Source organism: Pyxicephalus adspersus, chromosome 6 (genome assembly GCF_032062135.1).
Source record: "Pyxicephalus adspersus chromosome 6, UCB_Pads_2.0, whole genome shotgun sequence".
Classification (NCBI taxonomy): Eukaryota; Metazoa; Chordata; class Amphibia; order Anura; family Pyxicephalidae; genus Pyxicephalus; species Pyxicephalus adspersus.
The window spans coordinates 89783699-89805508 of NC_092863.1; the positions used below are offsets into that span (position 1 = coordinate 89783699).

At 38.7% G+C, this 21810-nt stretch overlaps 1 protein-coding gene across 5 annotated transcripts in view; it reads right to left on the reverse strand.

The window, feature by feature from the left end:
* Nucleotides 1–21810, reverse strand: part of PDZD2 (PDZ domain containing 2) — a 211405-nt gene that overhangs the window by 6088 nt on the left and 183507 nt on the right. For 4 of the 5 annotated variants that reach the window (XM_072416553.1, XM_072416552.1, XM_072416557.1 and 1 more), the window contains 4 exons: nt 21265–21382; nt 13613–13714; nt 11862–12132; nt 1553–1684 (listed from right to left, as the gene is read on the reverse strand). In XM_072416553.1, the coding sequence (XP_072272654.1) occupies nt 1553–1684; nt 11862–12132; nt 13613–13714; nt 21265–21382 (623 nt within the window). Of the gene's footprint in view, nt 1–1552; nt 1685–11854; nt 12133–13612; nt 13715–21264; nt 21383–21810 lie in introns of all 5 variants that reach the window. The other variant, XM_072416555.1, reaches the window with a different exon arrangement.

Genomic DNA, 21810 nt, shown 5'->3' on the forward strand with positions numbered 1-21810 from the left:
TGCTCTTAGCACCGAGGCAAGAAAGCAAAACATACTTTATACCGCTGCTGGGCTGGTAAAGCTGTGTTTTCCATAAGCATGATATATTAAAGGATGTTCTATGTGCAGACATTATTATAAGCTGGGGGATCATTAATCTTGCTGGACCCCCTCAGAGACAGGGGAAGCTCCAGTGTTCAATGGATAAAGCACACTAAAGCTTTCTGGAAATTTGGATAATTTTCAGGATATTTGGTTGCAAATCACAGAGATCCCTGTTGTCAAAGCAGACAACTTTCCATATTGTACATTGCTCAGCACCAAGAAGGAAGGTCACCAACTTTACATGGCAAAACAGACAGGTCAGGCTAGTATTGTGATTGAGAATCTGCAAAAAGTACCTACTGGTTCACATACACCAGAGTTCCCTTGTTTCAGAAACACCAGTGATGTCACGATCAGTGATGTCACTCCCTCAGTCATATGACAATGGTTAGGACTAGCCATTGGATGCTAGAGCAATACACTGTTTGAAAGGAGCCAATCAGATGTTTCCTGATGCTAAGATTTAATGGAACCCTGGTTGAAAATCACTGGTCCCGAAGGTTAGAACCTATCACAGGTGTGTGTGTGTGTGGGGGGGGGTTAACAATGCTCTACCCAAAAGTATCCAGAGAGAGCTTCCATCTATCTCAACTATATCCAAAACAAACTTTTAGCTAGCTTCAATTTAAATGTGGAATAGTGCAGGGTACCACAAATTTCTGCAGAAGGTGACATAGCGCAGAGCACCATACTATATACAGATAGCACAGGAAGGCAAAGTGTAGGATACCATTAACATTTTTTTGGGTGGTGTAGTGTATGGTACCACACAATCTACAGATACCATACTATATATAGATTTCGTCATTGGGCACCATACTATATACATATTTCTGCATTGGGAACCATACTATTTACAGATTTCTGCATAGGGCAACAGGCTATATACAGATTTCTGCAAAAAAAGGCATAGTGTAGGGGAACCATACAGATTTCTGCATAGGGTACCATAGTATATAGATTTATGCTTAGGGCACCATACTGTATATAGATTTCTGCAGAATGTGGCATAGCAAAGGGCACCAAACAGGCACCATACAGATACCATACTATATACAGATTTCGGCATAGGGCATCATAATATATACATATTTCTGCAGAAAATGGAATAGTGTAGTGTACCATACAGATTTCTGCATAGGCTACCATACTATATACAGATTTAAGCTTAGGGCACCATACTATAAAGAGATTTCTGCGGATGGTGGCGTAGTGTATGGAACTACATAATATATAGATACCCACAAATTTTATAGTTCTCAAGCATTCTTCTAAATATTAAAAGGGTGAGTGTTAGTATGTGCCATCTTTGAGGGAATTTATGAAAATAAGTGATAAATACAAAGACAACAAGACAAAGAAAAGAAAGCAATAATGATAACCCTATAAATCACCTCATTCTTGATGGTAAATCCACACAACACTTTCAAAGCTTTAAAACCTATGTTATGGGAAAAATAAAACATACCTTTAAAGATCCTTTTGATGAACAGTGGCCGGTCCCCATATATAGAAGCCTTCCCACCATCCAGGCTGAAGCCCAGCCCTGCAGATGTCTTGTGAAGTTCCACGCACACAGCGTCCCGCAAATCCAAGTGTGCTGCAACCAAAAATGAACATGTTATTAGAGGCCATTGTGTGCCGCCACTTCTGCCTGCTACGCCTCATGTAAATTGGTTTTATAGGCTGCTTTTATAGTCTATAGTCTGAGAGCTTGGCTTGGTTGCTTTGGCTTTGTGTACTCTACACATTGAATTCTTTACACTAGTTTACTAAATTATACAGAGGGTGTATAAGCCATATTAATATGTACAGCCAAATGAGTTCTTCTTTCTGCATAGTAAGCACTACTTTGGAAATTAACTTTCTGCGAGACATAATACTCAGTATGTTTTTCACCCTGTAAAGATTTTTTTTCACAGCAGTGAGTCAGCATTACAATTGACTTAGAATGAATATGGAAATCTGATCACCAATATAAAGAACAGAACAGGAAAAAAAAAGTTTAACAATAATTATTCGGTCATTTTAGGAACCAAAAACAAGCTGCTGACAGGTATGAAGAGCAGGTATTTATAAGAGTATTATAAGCCATTTTGATTGGATAAAGCTCTAGATTTTCTAGTAGTGCTTCATACAAATTCCGGTTAGCTAGTAAGTCAACCCACCATAGGGATGGGTCAATAGAAATGTTCTGAGCTAGACCCACTCACATGTGACTGGCAAATGAGCAGAACATGATCACCAAAAGCAGCTCCCCTATATATACAGTTAGGTCCATAAATACTTTTGGACAACAACAGAGACAACTTTTTTCTAATTTTGGTTCTGTACATTACCACAATTAATTTTAAATGAAACAACTCAGATGCAGTTTAACTGCAGACTTTCAGTTTTAATTCAGTGGATTGAACAAAAAGATTGCATAAAAATGTGAGGAACTAAAGCCTTTTTTACACAATCACTTCATTTCAGTGGCTCAAAAATAATTGGACAAATTTAAAAGCTAAAAATAAATTTTTTTATTTTATTTCTAATACTTGGTTGAAAACCCTTTGCTGGCAATGACAGCCTGTAGTCTTGAACTCATGGACATCACCAGATGCTGGGTTTCCTCCTTATACTTGGTTGAAAACCCTTTGCTGGCAATGACAGCCTGTAGTCTTGAACTCATGGACATCACCAGATGCTGGGTTTCCTCCTTTTTAATGCTCTACCAGGGTCTTTACTGCAGCGTCTTTCAGTTGCTGTTTGTTTTTGGGCCTTTCTGTCCGAAGTTTAGTCTTCAACAAGTGAAATGCATGCTCAATTGGGTTCAGATAAGGTGACTGACTTGGCCATTCAGGAACATTCCACTTCTTTGCCTTAATAAACTTCTGGGTTGCTTTGGCTGTATGTTTTGGGTCATTGTCCATCTGTATTATGAAACGCCTCCCAATCAATGTGACTGCATTTAGCTGGATTTGAGCAGACAGTATGTCTCTGAACACCTCAGAATTCATTTGGCTGCTTCTGTCCGGTGTCTCATCATGGATAAACACTAGTGTCCCAGTGCCATGGCAGCCATGCACGCCCAAGCCATCACACTGCCTCCGCCATGTTTTACAGATGATGTTGTATGTTTTGGATCATGAGTTGGACGTCCAGGTCTTTTGGCGTTGCTGAGTTCACCAGTGCTTTGTTTCTTTCTCATGATGTACCAAACTGTAGATTTTGCCACTCTTAATATTGTAGCAATTTCTCAGATGGGTTTTTTCGAATTTTGCAGCTTAAGGATTGCTTGTTTCACCTGCATGGAGAGCTCCTTTGACAGTATGTTGTCTGTTCTGTTGTCTGAAATGAAGTGATTGTGTTTTTGTTCAACCCACTAAAATAAAGCTGAAAGTCTGAAGTTCAACTGCATCTGAGTTATTTCATTTAAAATTAATTGTAGTTATGTACAGAACAAAAATTAGAAAAAAGTTGTCTCGGTCCAAATATTTATGGACCTAACTGTATATCCTTATTTATCAAATTTATGGCAGCAATAGAGGTTCATTTTACATTACAGTGTAACAGGTTAATAAGCAAGGTACCATTCAGAGGTCACTGGTCCATACTGGATTTAATTTTGCTGCAGTCAACAAAAAAGAAAAATTTTGATTGGCTACAGCTGGCATTTTGGACAGCAAGAACATTTTCAGCATACTCACAAAAATCAAAGTTATTTTGATATCATGGGGATTACTTATTAATTCAAACATGGTGTATTGAGAGAGGTACTAAAGGGTTCTATTGAAATCTCTATTCTCTATCAATCTTACACAGCTTCATAATGTAATAGGGGATTGTCCGTTTCACCAAGACCTACCTCCTACTAACGGTTACCATATGTTCTCTCGGGACGAGAGAACTCATGGAAGTTTTACATCAAAATAATCCTATTTTTAAGGAATTTATAGGGAGACGGAATACGCTGCATTACTGAACTCCTGGCAGCAATTCATGGAAATTCCTACATTGATTCTTTAGATGTGGGAAAAAATGAAAAATAAGAAAAAAGTTTTTTATTTGAGATAATTTTTGAAAACTGGAATACATTATCTGTTAATTAGTGCTATTTGCACTTTTGAGGTCAGGAACGGCACACGCAAGTCCAAGGTCACAGATATTCCGGGGTCTATTGGGAGACACTTGGTATGTTTAAATGAAATATATTTTTAATATATATATATATATATATATATATATATATTTAAACAACTTTCTTGTAAGGTAAAGTTAAATCCAAATAAGGATTTAATAAATGCAAACTCCTTGGCCACTTTGATCAAAAAAAGGTCCCAATACACTAATTGCACATTTCATACTTCAGTGCTGGCCTTGGTGTTCTCTTCTAGGCTGGAAGATGCCCAGCATCAATAAATCCTTTTCCTGTGAGGTCAAGTGGTCCACCCCTAATGTGAGACTGATAGACAGAAGCTTGAAAACAGCAGGTTGCAGGTGTCTACCAAGCATTTAGGTGGGTGGTTCTCTAACAACCCTGTGGCTCCTCTATAGGGCCAGAGGCAGTTTGCAGTGTAAAGGCCAGGCTTGTAAAGCAGTAACCACTTTTCTTGTAGGTATACCAGCCTTCTAATATTAAAAAACCTCATTAAAAACTGAATAAATCCAACTTCAGAGTCAATGATTAAGAATACATTAGTTCACAGTACATGCAGCTACAGAGGTCAGGGATGGTCGCCCACTTGCTTGCTAGGAATATAGGATGTCTGCTGTCTGGGAACAGTTGTACTTCAAAATGGGCATACATTGTGATCCTTTGGCATCAATAGTTACAGTCACAAACCTGAAACAAGCATGCAGGTAACTATGCCATAATAAGCTAATCACTGGAGCTGCAATCTGGGTTAGTGATTCAGAAAATAATAAAGGCAGAGGACCATAACACTAACTGGGCAAGGTCAGCTTAGACCATCTCTTAGTATAAAAATCATATTAAGTTGTTTTACGTGCTTAAAGTAAATAGTTAAAAACTAACATCATACTAAGAAACCAGTCCTATGTACAAATTTGGGTTATTTTAAATCTATTACCAAGCTTCCAATGATATAGTATAATAACTCTGACCATACCCATGGCAAATCTATGTAATTTCAGATGCTTTTGATCAGCTTTCAACTATTAATTTTGAACTAGAATTAAATGGTGTATAGCAATCTGCTCCATGTGGTTTTGACTCTTTCCCAAATTTGTGTAACTTAATATGATAATCATCAAAAGTACACTGTAACTTAATAAAATCATTGTTGTAGCAGTCAGTAGACACTTTTTATTGGTTTTCATCGCAACTGGAACTTTTGCATGAAACTGGAAAACATGGATGGCAGATTGCTTTGAACCAAATAGATTCCATATGATTGTATTTTCAATTAAAAGCACCTGAAAAAGATCTCCAGTTACTTTGTTACAACTTGAATGTTAGGCATTCTGGTGACAGTTTTGTAAAGGAGGCATCGCAATCTACACAGAGCTAAAAACCAACCTAAAACTAGTCAATATTTTACTATATTCCCATTACCGCAGTATTATCACTCCTGATACTTCATACACCATAACTAGATATGTGTAAAATGTTTGCATTGATTGCTCATGCCTCTTCGCTGTCGTGATGATGAACAGCTTCCACAAACTCCCATTGATCCTATAGCATACCTAATCTATTCCGATTCTCCTGTTCCTTAACCCTGAGTAAACCTGTGTACTACTCCAAGCTTATATCAGCACCTAACACCCCACAACAGCTGCTGCAGCAGGAACTGTCCAACTGTTCATCCAGAAGCTTTATTTGGCTGGATTTGCTAGAACATCACCCTTTGACAGCACATACAGGACTTGCCACTGTAAGCTGCTGACAGCCGAAAAGAGCACTAGGCAGCTGAAGGCGATTCCATAGTCATGATTCAGAGTAAGTACCCTAACGGGACTGCTTTTCATGTGCTACCATATTGCTGTTATCTGCCACTATCTGGACCTTAAAACTTTATAAAATAAACTGATTTCTATAAACATATTGTTTTTTTTTTCCTCTTTATAGTCCTAGACCATCATAATATATGATGTCAAACTCCTTTTTGCTTAGACATGCCTTAAAATACTCATGTTTCTTGCTCTAACCGCCCAGCGCCTTGTGCAGAATGAACATGCGTCAAATGTTCTCACACAAACTTGTCCTCCACAAAAAGAATGGTGGCATGGCTACCCAGATCTCGCTTGCTCACACATGCCGCCAGTGGGGGCCTGTGAAAAATGGTTACCACTTCATAATCATAGCCATGCACTTTAAACAGTATCTGCCCCTATGGAGGCATTAGTGTGGCAGTTGGGGGTGTTTGACCATTGCCCACCAACATCAAGCTGGCAGCTGTGGCTGATAACCACCATGCTAGGTAGTGGTATTAACAAAGCCTTGTGGTCAAACGCCAGGGCCTATTGGACTCCACAAACCTAATAATAGAGGATGATAATGCAATGCTTATCTGAATGAATATCTATTTCTGTGACTTCAAATGGACTTGAGTAAACATGAACTTGTATTTGTGGTAACTTTAGAGCAGTTGACATAATTATGGTGGTGGTTTAGGTATACTAGATAAATGGCAGCTCTCCTAACTTCAGTATAAAGCTCTTTAGAACCTTGTCAGGTTTGTATGGCCATCATTGTTCCCTGATGGTGGGTGAAGAAGGGTAAAACTTCTGACAATGGGTCTGATTTAATAAAGCTCTCCAAGGCTGGAGAGGATACACTTTCATCAGTAAACCTGGCTGATCCAGCAAACCTAGAATGGACTTTTTAAATTTGTTAGCAAATGTTTTTAACCTCCCTGGCGGTACAATTAATGAGGATTTTTAAATGTAAAAGCTGTACATTATAAAACCCTGACTATCTTTAATTTCCTGCCCGCTCCCGCCCTCGAGCCTATGACTCGCGAGCAGATGCCCAGACGGCATCTGCTTCCCCTGGCCTCGCATCCCCAACGAGGGACGGATCTTTTTCAGGTTTGCTGGATCAACCAGCTGATGAAAGTGTATCCTCTTCAGCCTTGGGGAGATTTTATAAACCAGGTCCAATAATTTTATTCTCGTTCTTGCTATTCTGTCCTAGACACTCCCACACAACCCATTTTTTGGCCTTTTGTCAAAAGGAGAGAAAGTGAAATCCCCCCTTAGGATCACAGCCAGAAGTAATAAAGAGACAGAAGAACTTGATGATGCTGGAGATCAGCTATTACCAAAATTAATATTAAGTTACATTTTGAGATGACGGCAGCTCCAGTGTTGAAAACACCATTTGTTTAGTCAGGAGTTCTTTAAGGACTAAAAGGCCTCAGATTTAAGACAATGACCGTCTCAGCACATTACAGAGAACATTCCTGGCGGTGAGCTAAAGACTTCAACCTGTGTAAATATTATAATATAAACGCCTAGCACAAAGGGGAGCTCTGCCGGTGTGCACTGAACCCCAGACTCTGGGTGTGTCACATAATTACACTTTAATGTACAGTACCAGAAGGAGTTCCTGTGCTTCATACAAGCTTAACACTCCCTAGTCTCCAAAACCAACAAGAAAAGGCATTAACCTAAGTCCCTGGCAAGGTTGGGCCTCCCTTATAGGTCACTGGGGGGAATTTACATTAGTTCTGCAGCAATTTATGAATGATATGGAACATGGCCAGGCAGGTTGGAAGATTGGAAAAATGTTCGAGTATCAAGGCTGTTTTATGCAGATGTATTTGTTAGGAAATGCGGAAAGGACTCAGGACTCTGGAATGTTTTTAGATAAAGCCTTTTTGAATGTCACTAAAAATTAGCAGTGTAATAAAATAAGTTATTACAGTTAGTGTACATGTACAAAACATGTATGTACACATTCACACATATTATTATTTATGTTAAGGTAATGCCATGTAATGCGTATGTGTAACCTTACAGGGTACTTACTACAGGTCATGCCAACCACAATACCCCCCCCTTCCCAAAAAATGCCTTCATGTGCTTTTCTCTTCAAAAGCATGGTGCCACCCTAATCAGCTATCATACAAGATCACTATCAATATCCAAGGCTGAAATGTTGTATCAGAGAAGGCACAATCATGTCAATTCTGAAAAAGAAAGCAAAACACAGGCATCCCCCAAAACCTGAAGCTGTGTTGTTTAGGTAACATTTGGTGAATAAGTCTGCCAGGAAATGTATTATGTCCGTTGATTGAGCACTCAGCTTTTTTCCAAATATTGCTTTTAGTATTGGAAATCGGAAATCACAGATGTACACTCTGAGACTTGGAAATGAAGGGGGTGTTCAATACAAAACAATGAATTGCCGTTAAGAAGTCCCAGCACAGGGGGTCTAGTCTTTGGCATGGAGTATTCTGACATAAGTAGGCAAATACGGGGTTCCGCTTACATTAGCAAGGGTATATTGACCACCAAGAGATCCAGAATCACTGGTGAACAAATCTTGTCAGAGATCTCTGCAAAAATTGTTGGCGAGCTTAAAGTTCATGAGTGTTGTGTCTCCCATTAAAGGTTAATCCCTCTCTCTGTCTTGGTAAGCACTGTCAATGAGATAAGAAGGATAGAAAATTTAACAAATATCCCCATACCAAGAGTAGATGAAAAATCTTTCAATGGGAAAATTTGTTCAGGAGACCACTAAGGCTGGGTACACACGTGCAATAACTGTTGTTGGAAAGGATTTTCACGATCCTTTCCAACGACTAAGCACTGCACGATGCATGAACGAGTGCTGTACATACAGCACCGTTCATCCGTATGGAGAGGGGATGAAGGACCGAGTGGCACCCTGCTGCACGCTCTCCCCCCTTTGCTTCTATTTAGATTGTTCCTCATCCATGGATCCACCAGGGCGGACGTTCCAAAAATGGGTGCTGTACACACACCAGATTCTCGTCCAATAGGAAAACGGTCCTAAATTTGTAGACGTTTTTTGCTGTGCCAACCCCAATCCCAAGATCATTTAATAACCAAGACAGAAGCTGACTTAGCCTTCCAGCCTTTTCCATATCTAACATATCACCAGTGTTCTCCCCAGCCCCTTTTAGCTGGGCGCACCACCCGGCACATTTAAGTAACCACCCGGCTGTTTTTCGGTGGTTACAGAACAGTTGGGTCATAATACAGGGGCTGCCACCCGCCTAAAATTTCTTCTCACCCAGCTTAAAAAAAATTCTGGGCTGAGCACTGTATCACTTTTGGGTAGATAGAACCATTTACATAATGCAAAAGTCAGCAAAGATCTTCATCCCTAGATTATAAAATCTTCACAGCAGACATGCACCATTCTGTATCACAATGGTATTATACAATCAGAATCTATAGCAATGCATTGAAACAGAGTGTCAGAGTGGTTTTGATAACTGCTCTGATGTAAAGAAAGATAAACCACTGAGATAAATGTGTGTGCAGATGTAACATATGGCCTCTGAGACTATCTGTGAGGTCTGTGCAGAACACGCTACCCGCCGCTGCTTTCTAGATTAAATCTCGTGCTAATCATCAACATATTGACAGACTGATATTACAAAATCTTAGAGGGTAATAGGAAAAGTACTGTATTCTGGAGGTTTTTATTGTAAAGCCTTGTCTTATATCTCCCCCTCCAAGCAACCTGTAGTTGGAAGACGTGCTGGGTTCCTCTTTCAACTATGCTCTCTACACAGGTTACTGCTAAGCCATACACCAACCGACTTTAGTTTGATCAATGTTCAGTTTGATCACCTCTGTTGATAAATATTAGCTGTTAATTGAAGATCAGTCCGGTAACGTAGTGTGTGGTCTAACAGCTTGTGTATGGTTAGTGTGGTTTCTGCTTCCTCATGCCAGTGAACTCCTGCCTCTTGTAAGACACTACACGTAGCTTCTCACAGTGGTAGCCCTATTGAGAATGAATGGGGGCGGCAATAAGTGGTACAGTACCACTCCAGCTGCCAATGTGCAGATTCTTGTTCTTTAAGAACTCGCACTATGATGAATGACTGAGCAGCTGGCTAAGTGTCAGCTCTTAGGAGCAACACAGGATCACTCGATCCCAAGGCAGGTCAGAACTGAACCTTAAGAGTTCACCCCCAATGCATAAACATTCTTGAAAAAGTGGACTTTGTTCCATGAAATGGGTTTGATGAATGCAAAGAAATCCAATAACTAGAAAAAGAAAACTGTAACTGCAAGTATTTTATATAGTTGACTAAATATGGTTTTATTGGACCATTGGTTTAAGCATATTAAAGTATCTTAAAGTGTAGTTAATGTTTGTGTTAATATGTACATATGGTTCCTAAACAAACCTAAACATTTTTACACTATCTATATGGTTCTATTATATAGTTGGAATATTAGTGTGATAGCATCTAGCTTCCAAGCTCCAGATGTAAGTATTTATGTATTTATTTAGTGCTGACATATTACACTCCACTTTAGAAAGTCCAAACTCTAACTGTCCCTCAAAGGGGCTGACTATCTAATGACCCTACCATAGTCATACGTCATAACACCATCTAGGGCCAATTTTTGAGAGGAAGCAAAAGAAAAACTTACTGCATGTTTTTAGGAATGTGGGAGGAAACCAGAGTACCCAGAGGAAACTACTACACCTTCTCCAAGTTAGCTTGGAAGTAAGATAATCTTGTCCAATTTCTCAAAGGAAGTAACAAGGACACTGCAAATCTGGCAAAATCATTAGGTAATTTTTTGAATTTGCTGAAAAGCTGAAAAAGAAAATAATGTAGTCACCAGAGTCTCAGACTGGTAAGGTACAATATGTTAAAGTTTACCTTCCAGCAAAATTAGAAGGTCCTCCTACACTGGCTGGGCCCCTTCCCCTCCTAAATCAGCTATATGTAGATGAAAAAAAAAAAAAAAAAATATGTAAAAGGAAAAAGTTATAATTATACTCACCCTATGAGTGAAGTATATAAGTAAAGTTTAAGTTATACTCACCCCACCTCATCAATAGTCATGAGATTACTGTCATACCTACTAGATTGTAAGCTCTTCAGGGCAGGGTCCTCTCCTCCTGTGTCACTGTCTGTATTCGTCTGTCATTTGCAACCCCTATTTAATGTTCAGCTCTGCGTAATATGTTGGCGCTATATAAATCCTGTTTATTAATAATAATAATAATAATAATAATAATAATAATTCCAAGTTGAGTCCTTTGGAACACAGAGAATCCAGTTTTCTCCTGCACTGTGTTCCAATGGACCCTACCTTGAAGGACGGTCACACCATGATTTGCTTGGCGATGCAGCCATAAGACAGGGGGAAGATAGGTATAAATGCAACTTTTTCCTTTACAGGTACATTTACAGTGGGTGATTTGGGGAGAAGGAGGGTACCTGGCCTGCATAAGCCAAGCTTCCATTTAGTGGAACATTTTGGTTCCTCCTATATATCCTTACAAAGTACACTAAAGCACTGCTTCTCTAACTCAGAATGAAGTTCTATTATTTCAAATCATTTAAAAGTTTTTTCTACCATGTGTAAAATTTTCTCTATAAAACTATAATTGAGTATTACAGGACAGAACCTCTGTGAAACCATTAGGCAAGTACATTCATTCCTAACGCCAGAACAAAACAAAAAAAAATGAGAATGATGACTTGTGAAGAAGCGGACTGGAGCCATATCCAGATCAGAAAAAGACGTCTCCTGGAGATAATGTGAAACAAATGTGACTTTTACATGAATTTTTTCCACATGTCCTGAGCTTCACCTCCTACCTGGTCCTGTTACCATGGTGACATCTCTTCCAGATGTGGAGTGTCTTCCTCCCGTTGTGGTGGAAGTGTCTGGCCGATTTGGCTTTTCCCTGACACTTTCCTTTCGGATCACGACGACGGCCTCTCTGTGCAGCTTGGCTTTGTGCAGAGCACTCAGAGCGTCGCCATGGGGCGCCCCAAGCAGAGAGCAGCCATTGATAGACAGAATGCGGTCTCCTCTCTCAATGGTGACATCTTGCGATGATGCTGCTTTTGAGAAAACTCTGTGCACCTGTGAAGAGAGACGATAATATCGGTTATCTCTGCCCTGAATAAATGTTACCAGTAAACTCTAATAAAATAATGTGTGTAGTCTGCAGTATTACCAACAGTATAGGACATGGAAGGAAACGGGAATGCAAAGCCCGATTGTCCTGGCCAAGATTCGAACGCGGGACCTAATCGTGCCATCCAATGCATTTAAACCCTGTGGATTGTATGGAATGTCGTTTGGAGAACAAAGATTCAGTAAATTACCTGACCCACTACCTATATTTTACCCAAGAACAAACATTGGTAGACAAGTTTTTGATATTTTGAGATATATATATATATATATATATATATATATATATATATATATATATATATATATATCCTAATCAGAGTTTTCCTTTTGCTTAGAATTCCCTTTTAGGAGAAACTCCAAATTTGGCTTTCTAGCAGGTTCACCAAAAAGTGATATTTTAGCTATCTGTGGAGTACTATATGCCCCCATCTGCCTATACATTTTAGGGTTGCCTATCCACCATGTTTCAGCACCTCCTTTACATTCCCAACAATATAGAATAAAAATTCAGCTGGGAGAATGGAAAATCCCCCTTAACAACACTGCAGAAATGCAGACCTAGGAACTAAAAAACAAATATCTAACCATTAGATTCCCTGGGAGATAGAAGATTTGGTCATGTGGTTTATTGCTTGAGATTCTGCCAATTGTGGAAATATTAGCTTTGGCTAGACTGGCTCTTTAAGTGTCAGCAACAATTCCGATTTAGGCAGCTGAATTACCCCCTAGTTTTTTTAAATCTCTTCAGCATAAAGATCTCTGCACCAGCCCTCACAACTGAACCCATTAGAAGGAGCAATGTTTTGCTGAATTTTAATAGAAAATGCATATTTGTATTTTAATATGTTTGTAATAAAACATTGTTTGTATACATATGTGTTTACTATTACCTCTGAAATCCTTTTCCGTATTTACTATGACTTACTGGTTATTGAGAGCTTGAATTTATCGGAGTTCAAATATATAAATAGCAGGATACAAGTAGAGTTTAAAATGCAAGACAGGTTCACTTGAAAGCCCAAATATCCTTAATAGTCTATCACTCATATTCTACCTTGGTATCACAAGGATGTTGAATATTTAGACAAAAAAATATACAAACGAATAATAATAGCAATGTGCTTTTTTCTACTTGCTCAGAGCACATTGCTGCCTTGTGATTACACATAATGTTTAAAACATTTGTAGGAGTTTTGCACATAAACGGTTCCCAATCAGACATATTTATTGCGTGTTTTTAACATTAGAATGCAGCTCTGTCTGGCCGCAGCTGAGCAGGTGTCACTTCTGCCTTGAAGAGTAATTGGCCATGCAGCCCACTGCTGAAAGAAGGCTGATGGGCTGCTATGGAGGCTGTGTAATACATCATTGAGATTTAGATCCCAGCTGCTAGGCAGACACACCACACCTGCATGTTACTCACAGTGATGGATTTCTGTTCCAGGTCCACTCCTCCTGCAATGCTGAATCCCAGACCAGCTCCCTCTTCCTTATTCAGTACCACAAAATACACTTCTTCTTTCCTCTGTTAGGAAAAACAAAAATGGAATTATGTCGCCAACCCTAGTGATGTCATTAACACCCCTTCACATAATAATAAATTCTACCCAATGGAAACTTCTAATTACAGTATCACCAGTGCATTTGTCTATTACAATTAGTACTGCATAGTAAGCAAGCATTTAATAGCTAGTAGAAAGGAGAACATGCAGCATCATTTGACCCTGGACAAAGTCACTAAATTGGAGCTAAATTATTTTTTTAATGATAAAATAAAGAGTTTAACTGAAAAAAGTACGCTTTATTTGTGACATGTCATGAATGTATTCATGCAATTGTAAAGTTACTGAAAGACCCGTTTGAATTTCTGACATTTCGTATAATTAAATTAGAATACACCTTTTATACTAAAGTATAAAACAAGTCTGAAAAAGCCATTAGAAAAAGAATCTATTTATAAATGATTCCCCTGTCAATTCACTCTAGATTTGTTCATAATTTATGCTTACACAGATAGCGTTCCCTATTGTGACAGGTGTGGAATTATGAGATTGTGAGATTGGCCACTAGATGACAGAATGAGTTATTATTGTTACTAGGAACTGATACGCCTAGAGAAATATGACCATCTCTTTCAGACACATCGACGGGGAAGGGGGGGGGGGGGTTAATTTTAAATAGAGCCCTTGGTTTACACTTGGATCATACCAGCAGATGGATCTGTGCCTTGTTGTAAAATGTATAACAAACTCTTGCCCTTTGGGGAATGAGTTTGTTACACACTTTACATGAAGACACAGTGCCATCTACTGGTGGCCAATAACAACACACAAATGATAACTTAAGGGCGATCCATCATAACGAATAAAATACTTTAACCTGTTAAAAGGAAAAGATATGCAGATATATGCAGAACCCATGTGATTTTTAATTTTTTCCACCTTTAAATGTTTAAAAATATCACACCATAGATGTACTGATTCACTAATTTGATTTATGTTTATTCCCATTGGTGTTTCTATGGATTACTGTTTTGAATGTTAGCATTTTGAAGGCATTTTGTGCCCTAAGGTTTATACCAGAGTCAAAACATTTTCCTGTATTTTCAGCTAAAAATAAGTAACCCTGTTTATGTTTGGGTATAACTGTAAATGTTTTCTGCACTCAAAACGATGGTTTTACCTGAAAAGTATTTCTTCTAGGTATTTATCTCACCGCTCTTTTTTTTTTTTCTTTCTCCTCTACCCAAATTTCTGTGAACGTTTCTGTGTCTTACACCATGGACCTTTATATTTAGAGCTAGAAGAGATTAGAGTGGAAACCTGTTTCCCACTTAAATAGCAGAATAGAGGAACAAAGCTGTATTTGATATATACAATGCCATCTCTTTACTCATAGATAAACATTTTATAGACCTGATCACCACATCTATGTAGATATCCCAATCTAAGTCAAATTCAAAGCCAAAGCTATACACATGGTAATTCAAAGCCATAGGCAATATTAAAGTAATGAATCGACCCCTGCTAGCATTCCTCTTCCCAATTATTAAAGCCTCTTCTCTTCTGAGAAGGTTTTCCACAAGATTGTGCTTCTGTGGGTATTTGTCCCAATTCAGCCACAATGTGGCTTATCAGTCAAGTGGTGACGATGGATGAGAAGACCAGGCTTGCAATGGGTGTTGCAGATGGTCAGTTTTTGGAAAACTTTTAGCCATATAGTGTATACTGAAACTCTTGGGACATGAACTTCCTCTGTGCCCTCTATAAAGAAAAAATGGTAATTTGCTTTTCAACAAATCTGCCAGGTCAAACACATAACCTGTGTTTCATATAAACCCTCGAACCAGACTTACAAATTATGATGGTAATCTTGTGAAATTGAAAGACTGTAAGAACCAGGAAACAAGATACGCTAATCCAAGTACCAAAATTGCTAAGGCTTGAGATATGTACATATAACTGATCTTGCAAAACTAAATGACACAAAAAAATTAAAATAACCATTAAAACCAGCATATAAAGCAAGTATGAAACCTACAAAAACATTTTAAAACGTTAGACCTGAACTCTCTGAACAAGTGAATAAATCCACACAGCATAAGGCAGTAATTATAGGATTGTCTGTAGGGTTAAGCACAGTCCCGCTGAACAAGAAGGAGGATATTTATCTCTACCACTAAACCACACTAAAGAAAAAGAATCAGATACCACATATACATACCTGCCAACAAGACTGTTTTATTGCAGATGGTAACCAAGCCCCTAGCTATAAAACTCTGAAATATTAGGAACTGAAACAGACTTGAAACCACAAATGAGACAAATTATCATCTAGTGATAAAAAAAGAGATTTACTTGGTTAAGAAAGCCATATCTAACGGGTATTGATTTGTCAGCAAGAAGACATAAAAGAGACCATGGTAAGAATATATTAAATATAAACACAGGGTGATCCAAAACAGGGGTCAAACCTTAGCTACATTCCTAAACATTAAACACCTTGGTATATGCCATCATATTCCAAGACAATAAAGTAATGTCTTCCATTCACCCCAAAAAATAGTTCACATGCTTTAAACTCAATTTAAATAATGCTTAGGGAAAACAGAGACGGAAAATTCTTTTATCCCTCAGCCTCATGTCTGAGCTAAAACTATGAAGTCTACAAAATACAATATGTAAAGTTTCTGAAACGTGTTCTGTAATTTTCCACTCTACTGCAGAAAATGGTGGTGGACCAGAAGTCAAATCTAGAATTTAAAGAGGAATTTCAAGAATAAAAGAATGAAGTTTGAAAGTGGAGCCAGGCTGGCAGTCCAATAGTGGAAAAGAATAAGAAATGTCAGGGTTTTGTTGCAGTTGGTTCCATGGAAGAGATTCTTTCACTTCCTGCTTAGTGAAAGATGTCATTTCACCATGACAAAAGGTAAAGAAAACAGACAAGAATGGTAAAACCTCTCCCAGCTTTTTAGTCTTGTCTATTTCCCTTTTTGCAAGAGCAGGAAATAGGGAGAAATTCCTCCAAAATACTCTGTCCCTATTCAAAAACTATCCAAATAAAGGTTTGCATATGGAATGACTATTTCTGACTTTGTTTCTGTCCACCTAGGCGATTGAAGGTTCAACTTTAACTCTGTGACTCTAACAGTGACATTTGCTACAAAATATCTGATGCTTCTAGGTATGGGGGGCATGTGAATTCCTCCCATGCAGTGCTTGGACACATAACAGGGTGCCCATCCTAAAATTGTTTGTATTACATGAAACATTTTGGAGGTGGATGTGATGGAGCACAGAAGATGTTACTATAGGGTGATCTGGATGGCCTTTAAATGAAAACCCTCACTTTGCCCTGAATGGTCAGTGTGACTGTACCTCTTTATTTTTTTAAGCTCTCTAGCATCAACAAGCTGTAATATAACTTGAACTGACTTTTTAACAGTTTCTCTAAAATTAATGAAAGTGTATTGATGCCATGCCTTTTCAAATTGTAGCTATATTTTGTCTGCAGACAGAACAATGTTCAAAGTCCCGTACAGTCCCACACAAACACTCTGACATATATTGGTGGTTAATAATATTGGTTTATTATAGTGCTGTTCGCATTTGTGGGTATTGTAGTAGGCAACACTATATTCCATTATTGCAACAAAGCTTGGGAAAGTTATAACCCACCAGGTCAAAACACGGCTCTCAGCACAGCCTGTCCTGGAAAATGGAATCTGACCTTTTACTATGGACCTCAAAAATGTACTTTCAGAGTATGCCAGACAGCCTTCCTGCTTGTCCAAACCAAAAATGTCTCACATCTCTTTACCCAGGGCTTCCAAAAAGGCTCTGATCCATCTATAACTGGCTGCCCTGCTCCTGACTCTGCATTAGTTCTGGCTGAGGCTAACCAACCTGGAAGACTGCAAAACAAACTGTGCTCATGTTATAGATACGCAGAGCTTGCAGAAAGACAAAGTATAAAGATAGCTGGAAGCCATTGTACAGAGGAAGGTTGGTATATAGCGACGGTTAGGAGTCAATGTAAAAAGCACAACTAGAAAGGTCTAAAGGTAATGGTTGGAGTCAATGCAACGGGATCAATGGGATGGTCAGTGAATAGTAATTGTTGGCAGCCAATGCAATGGGAAGGTCAATGTAAGTATTTCGAACTTGCACTAAGTGGCATATACAGCTTACTTTGCCAACCATACACTCAAAGTTTCACAGATCAGTGTAAAGAAAGAAAAGATAAAAAACCATAAGGCAAAGATAGACGTCTATGTTCATTCTGTAAGGGAAAGCTCGACAAATTACCTTCTCTCTCACAGTAAGTGAAATGTGTTACAGCTTATATGCATGAGCATTTGGTAGCATCATAATAGTTGTTTTCCCCCAAAAAACACAAAGGAAATACAAATGCAGCACAAAGCAGATAAGAAGGTGATCAGACACAGGTCAGAAGTATCTCAGATGCAAGATGAATGTACCCAACGTAAGCTGCGTTACCCAGTTGAGATCTCATGTAGTTCGATATTTCCTAAAATTTCTTAAAATTACTTAAAACCAGTTCATTAAAAAATATTCTGTTTGAATTATTATACCTGTTTAGGTTTATATGAAAAAAATCCTTTGGTCTTTATTATTATTTTAAAATGACTCTAGAGTTTTAACATTGAGAAGGTGAAAAGCCCCATGAGGCCTAAAAGCTACTGTCTACCGTTTGCTTTCATACTAAGATTCATCTTTTCTCTTTTTGATGAGATCATCGCCCCTAGGACTGGGAAAATTAATCTATCCAACATGAACAAAGGTTATACTTGAAGTATACAAATTACTTATTTAAAAAGGAATAGTCAAACTGCTGCATGACAGGTTCTCTTTATTTTGCTATGATTACTAACCATTACGGCCCTGAGCCGAAGCAGCTTTTCTTCAATTATCTTCAAGCTAACAAATACCAGAACTATCAAATCTCTTGGCAGCTTCACTCAGGATCAACAGATTTCTTAACATATTAAACAGGCCAAATAAATTGTGAAATCTTCTACCACCCAGCTATCCCCAAAGTCAGCGCACACTGAACCTTCCAGACAAACTTGCCCAAAAATTATTTATGTAATCTGAAAAGTACCATTAGAAGGTTTTCTTAACCACAAGAGTAAAAACGGTAAGAATACGCTGAACAAACAGCCAATATATGGAACCTCAAATATGCGAGAAAACATACGCAGGGGCAACGCAACGACTGGCAGAAAAGAATTTAGTTCCCGCAGACGGCTTCCTGTGTGGTACGATTCCAAGGGCTTATTAAGAAATGTAATATTATTTTCATTAGTCTAAAATGTACAAAGGAAAACAGGAGGTCTGAGTAAAGCTTTACAAGCCGCATCATGCCCTGTCCTGTCCGACCGCACGTGACGGAGAGAAATGGGGCTGTTGTATACTGTTAGTGAGACTTTGAAGTTAAATTTTGGCTGTGTGAAGGATTTGCAATAAATTAATGCCTAGATGTTATTCTTTTTTCAACAGAATTCTTTCAGAACAAAGAGTCTATTTATAAAGGGACAAATAGGACCATGGGAATGATTTAATAAAGCTTTCCAGGGCTGGAGAGGATACACTTTCATCAGTGAAGTTGGGTGTTCCCGCAAACCTGGAATGGATTTCTTCAAAGTAATTTGCTGATAGTTAGCAAATGTTCTAAATCCTAGAGCAGATCCATTCTAGGTTTGCTGGATCACCTAGCTTTACTGATGAAAGTGTATCCTCTCCAGCCTTGGAGAGCTTTACTAAATCAGGCCCCATGTGTGGGGTTTCTCTGCATTTTAACGTTCACAATTCAACTTAGTTATATTTTGTTATTATACATGTATTTGTCATTTCGATCAAATGGACATGTTGGACTTTTTAACATGGAGGAAACTTTAGGTTTAGGGTAGGAGCAGGAAATAAGTGCAAACCGAAAAGAAAAAACATTAACAATAAGCGCGAATGTCATTCAAGTATATCAACTAGTCTAAAATCAGAATATAACATTGAAAATGCAACGGTGTTGGAATAACAAACAGTAGTCTTCAAAACACCCATCTGAAATAGCAGTGTAAAGCTACGTACACACTTCCAATTATTATCGTTGGAAAACGAACGACGAACGTTCATGCACGATATATACGAACGATCGTATAGCACCGATCCTGCACATAGAGTTAACGACACGATCGTTCGTAGATATTGTACACACAATAGATACGATCGTTTGAGCGACAGAGGAACTATGTGCACGACAGGAAAGTGAACGGACGTTCGTTCATCACGCATGCTCTGAACATGGACGATCAACGAACGACCGTACACACGAACGATGTTCAACGATCGTCGTCTAATCCGATCCGTCGGTCCGGTCGTTCGTTTCCAGCGACTTTCCTCGTTCGTCGGCGTCGTTGGTTACTTTTTTACGAACGATTTTTTGCCCAATCGATCGTTCGTCGTTCGATTGGAACGATAAAAATTGGAAGTGTGTACGCACCTTAAAGGGACTTGAATCTAACAATACCTCATGATCACCCTTAACTAATCCAGTAAAGACATACCAATGACCTAATCTTGACTGAGAGTGTTAACTTTGAACAATATCCACGGGGCCCAGATAGCAGTGAACCATGAGGATCTCGAAAATCATGATAACCTTCCTCCAATTTACAGATTTCTTCCCCCTTTAGCAGGGGCTCCCTGAAATCCTTCGAATACTGTGCCCTAGCTGCATTAGGAAGGAAGGGCACTAGCGAATGTTTGTATCTACCTAAAGGTAGGTCGGTGCAAAAGAAAAGTACACACCAAGGGGTAAACTCTAAGGAGGCTCCTGAAATTGTTTCAATCATTTGAAGAAAATTTGGTTGAAAAATATTGCTTTAGGAAAACAAATGGCACCACAAAGTAGTCTACTATGTGTTGCAGTCACCTGCTCCTTACTAAGTGTTACCAAAATGCAATGTCTGAATGGAGCCTTAGAGCTAAGGTCACACACACCTATGTGATTGAGACCTAAAAGTATTATTAAGCTTCAATTTGGCAATGTTAAAAACAGGTCTCATTGGAGTGCTGACTGTCACTTTGAACAAGATTCAGCACTACTTGAAGCTTGTTGAACAAATGCTGGCAGCTTGTTTTAAGCAATAGATAGAACTTTGTTAAGACCCAGATGAGAACTGGAGAATTTCTGCAACGCTTTCTAACCAGCATGATAAATTCTAACCAGTATGATAGATGTACCTAAGCTCCACACCAAATATTGCAGATCCTGGCATAGAAAACTGTTTTAGTACCAACAATGGGGAGATTCTTCCTCACTTCTTGAGGTCAGCTGAACATGAATGGATGCAAAGCTTCCAGTAACAGTAAAATAACCAAGTTTCTGACCTTTCCCTACTCTGTAAAAATAGGCTGGAGTTCACCTTGCACATCTGGAGTTTTATTTGAACTTTTGGAGTTTATGAAGATCCAAGAGAGTGTCTAAGAAAGTTTCTAAGAAATAATTCCAAATTTAAGTTCACCACTGAAAATGTAATAAATGCACAACACGCACCTCCACTTGTGCTTTGGCTTCCTGAATCAGAGTAATGATATCTGATTTGGATGCAACAGACGTCAAAACAGCCTGCAGCCTTTGCTGGTCCCGGGTTGAGACGATGAGCTGGTCCAAACTAAACACAAAAATTAAACAGAGTAAGAAGCTGGCAAAATTACTGCAGAATATTTTCTAGCCCTCAGATAAGATTCACTTGGATCAGTTATTCATAAATTAGGTTGATATACAATATAAAGTAAAATTGGTATTGTTTAACATTCCTTAAAGGGGACCTTCAGCTAAAATAAAGGGTACACTTATGTGGGGCTGCCCCCTACCCAACTGTGCACAAAATGCTGCATAAAGAAGAGGAAAAACACTACAGAAGAAAATCTTTAAAAAGGTTTCAACTGTTTCCTGTCAATAATATTATTGGGCCTCACAAGTAGATCTTAAAAAACCACAGGATCCCTTTTCTTGTGATGGGTCACTACTGCACTGTATGCCACAGGTCCCACTAAGGTCATCCTCAAATAGGCAAGCCTCTTGAGTGTCTGGGAATAT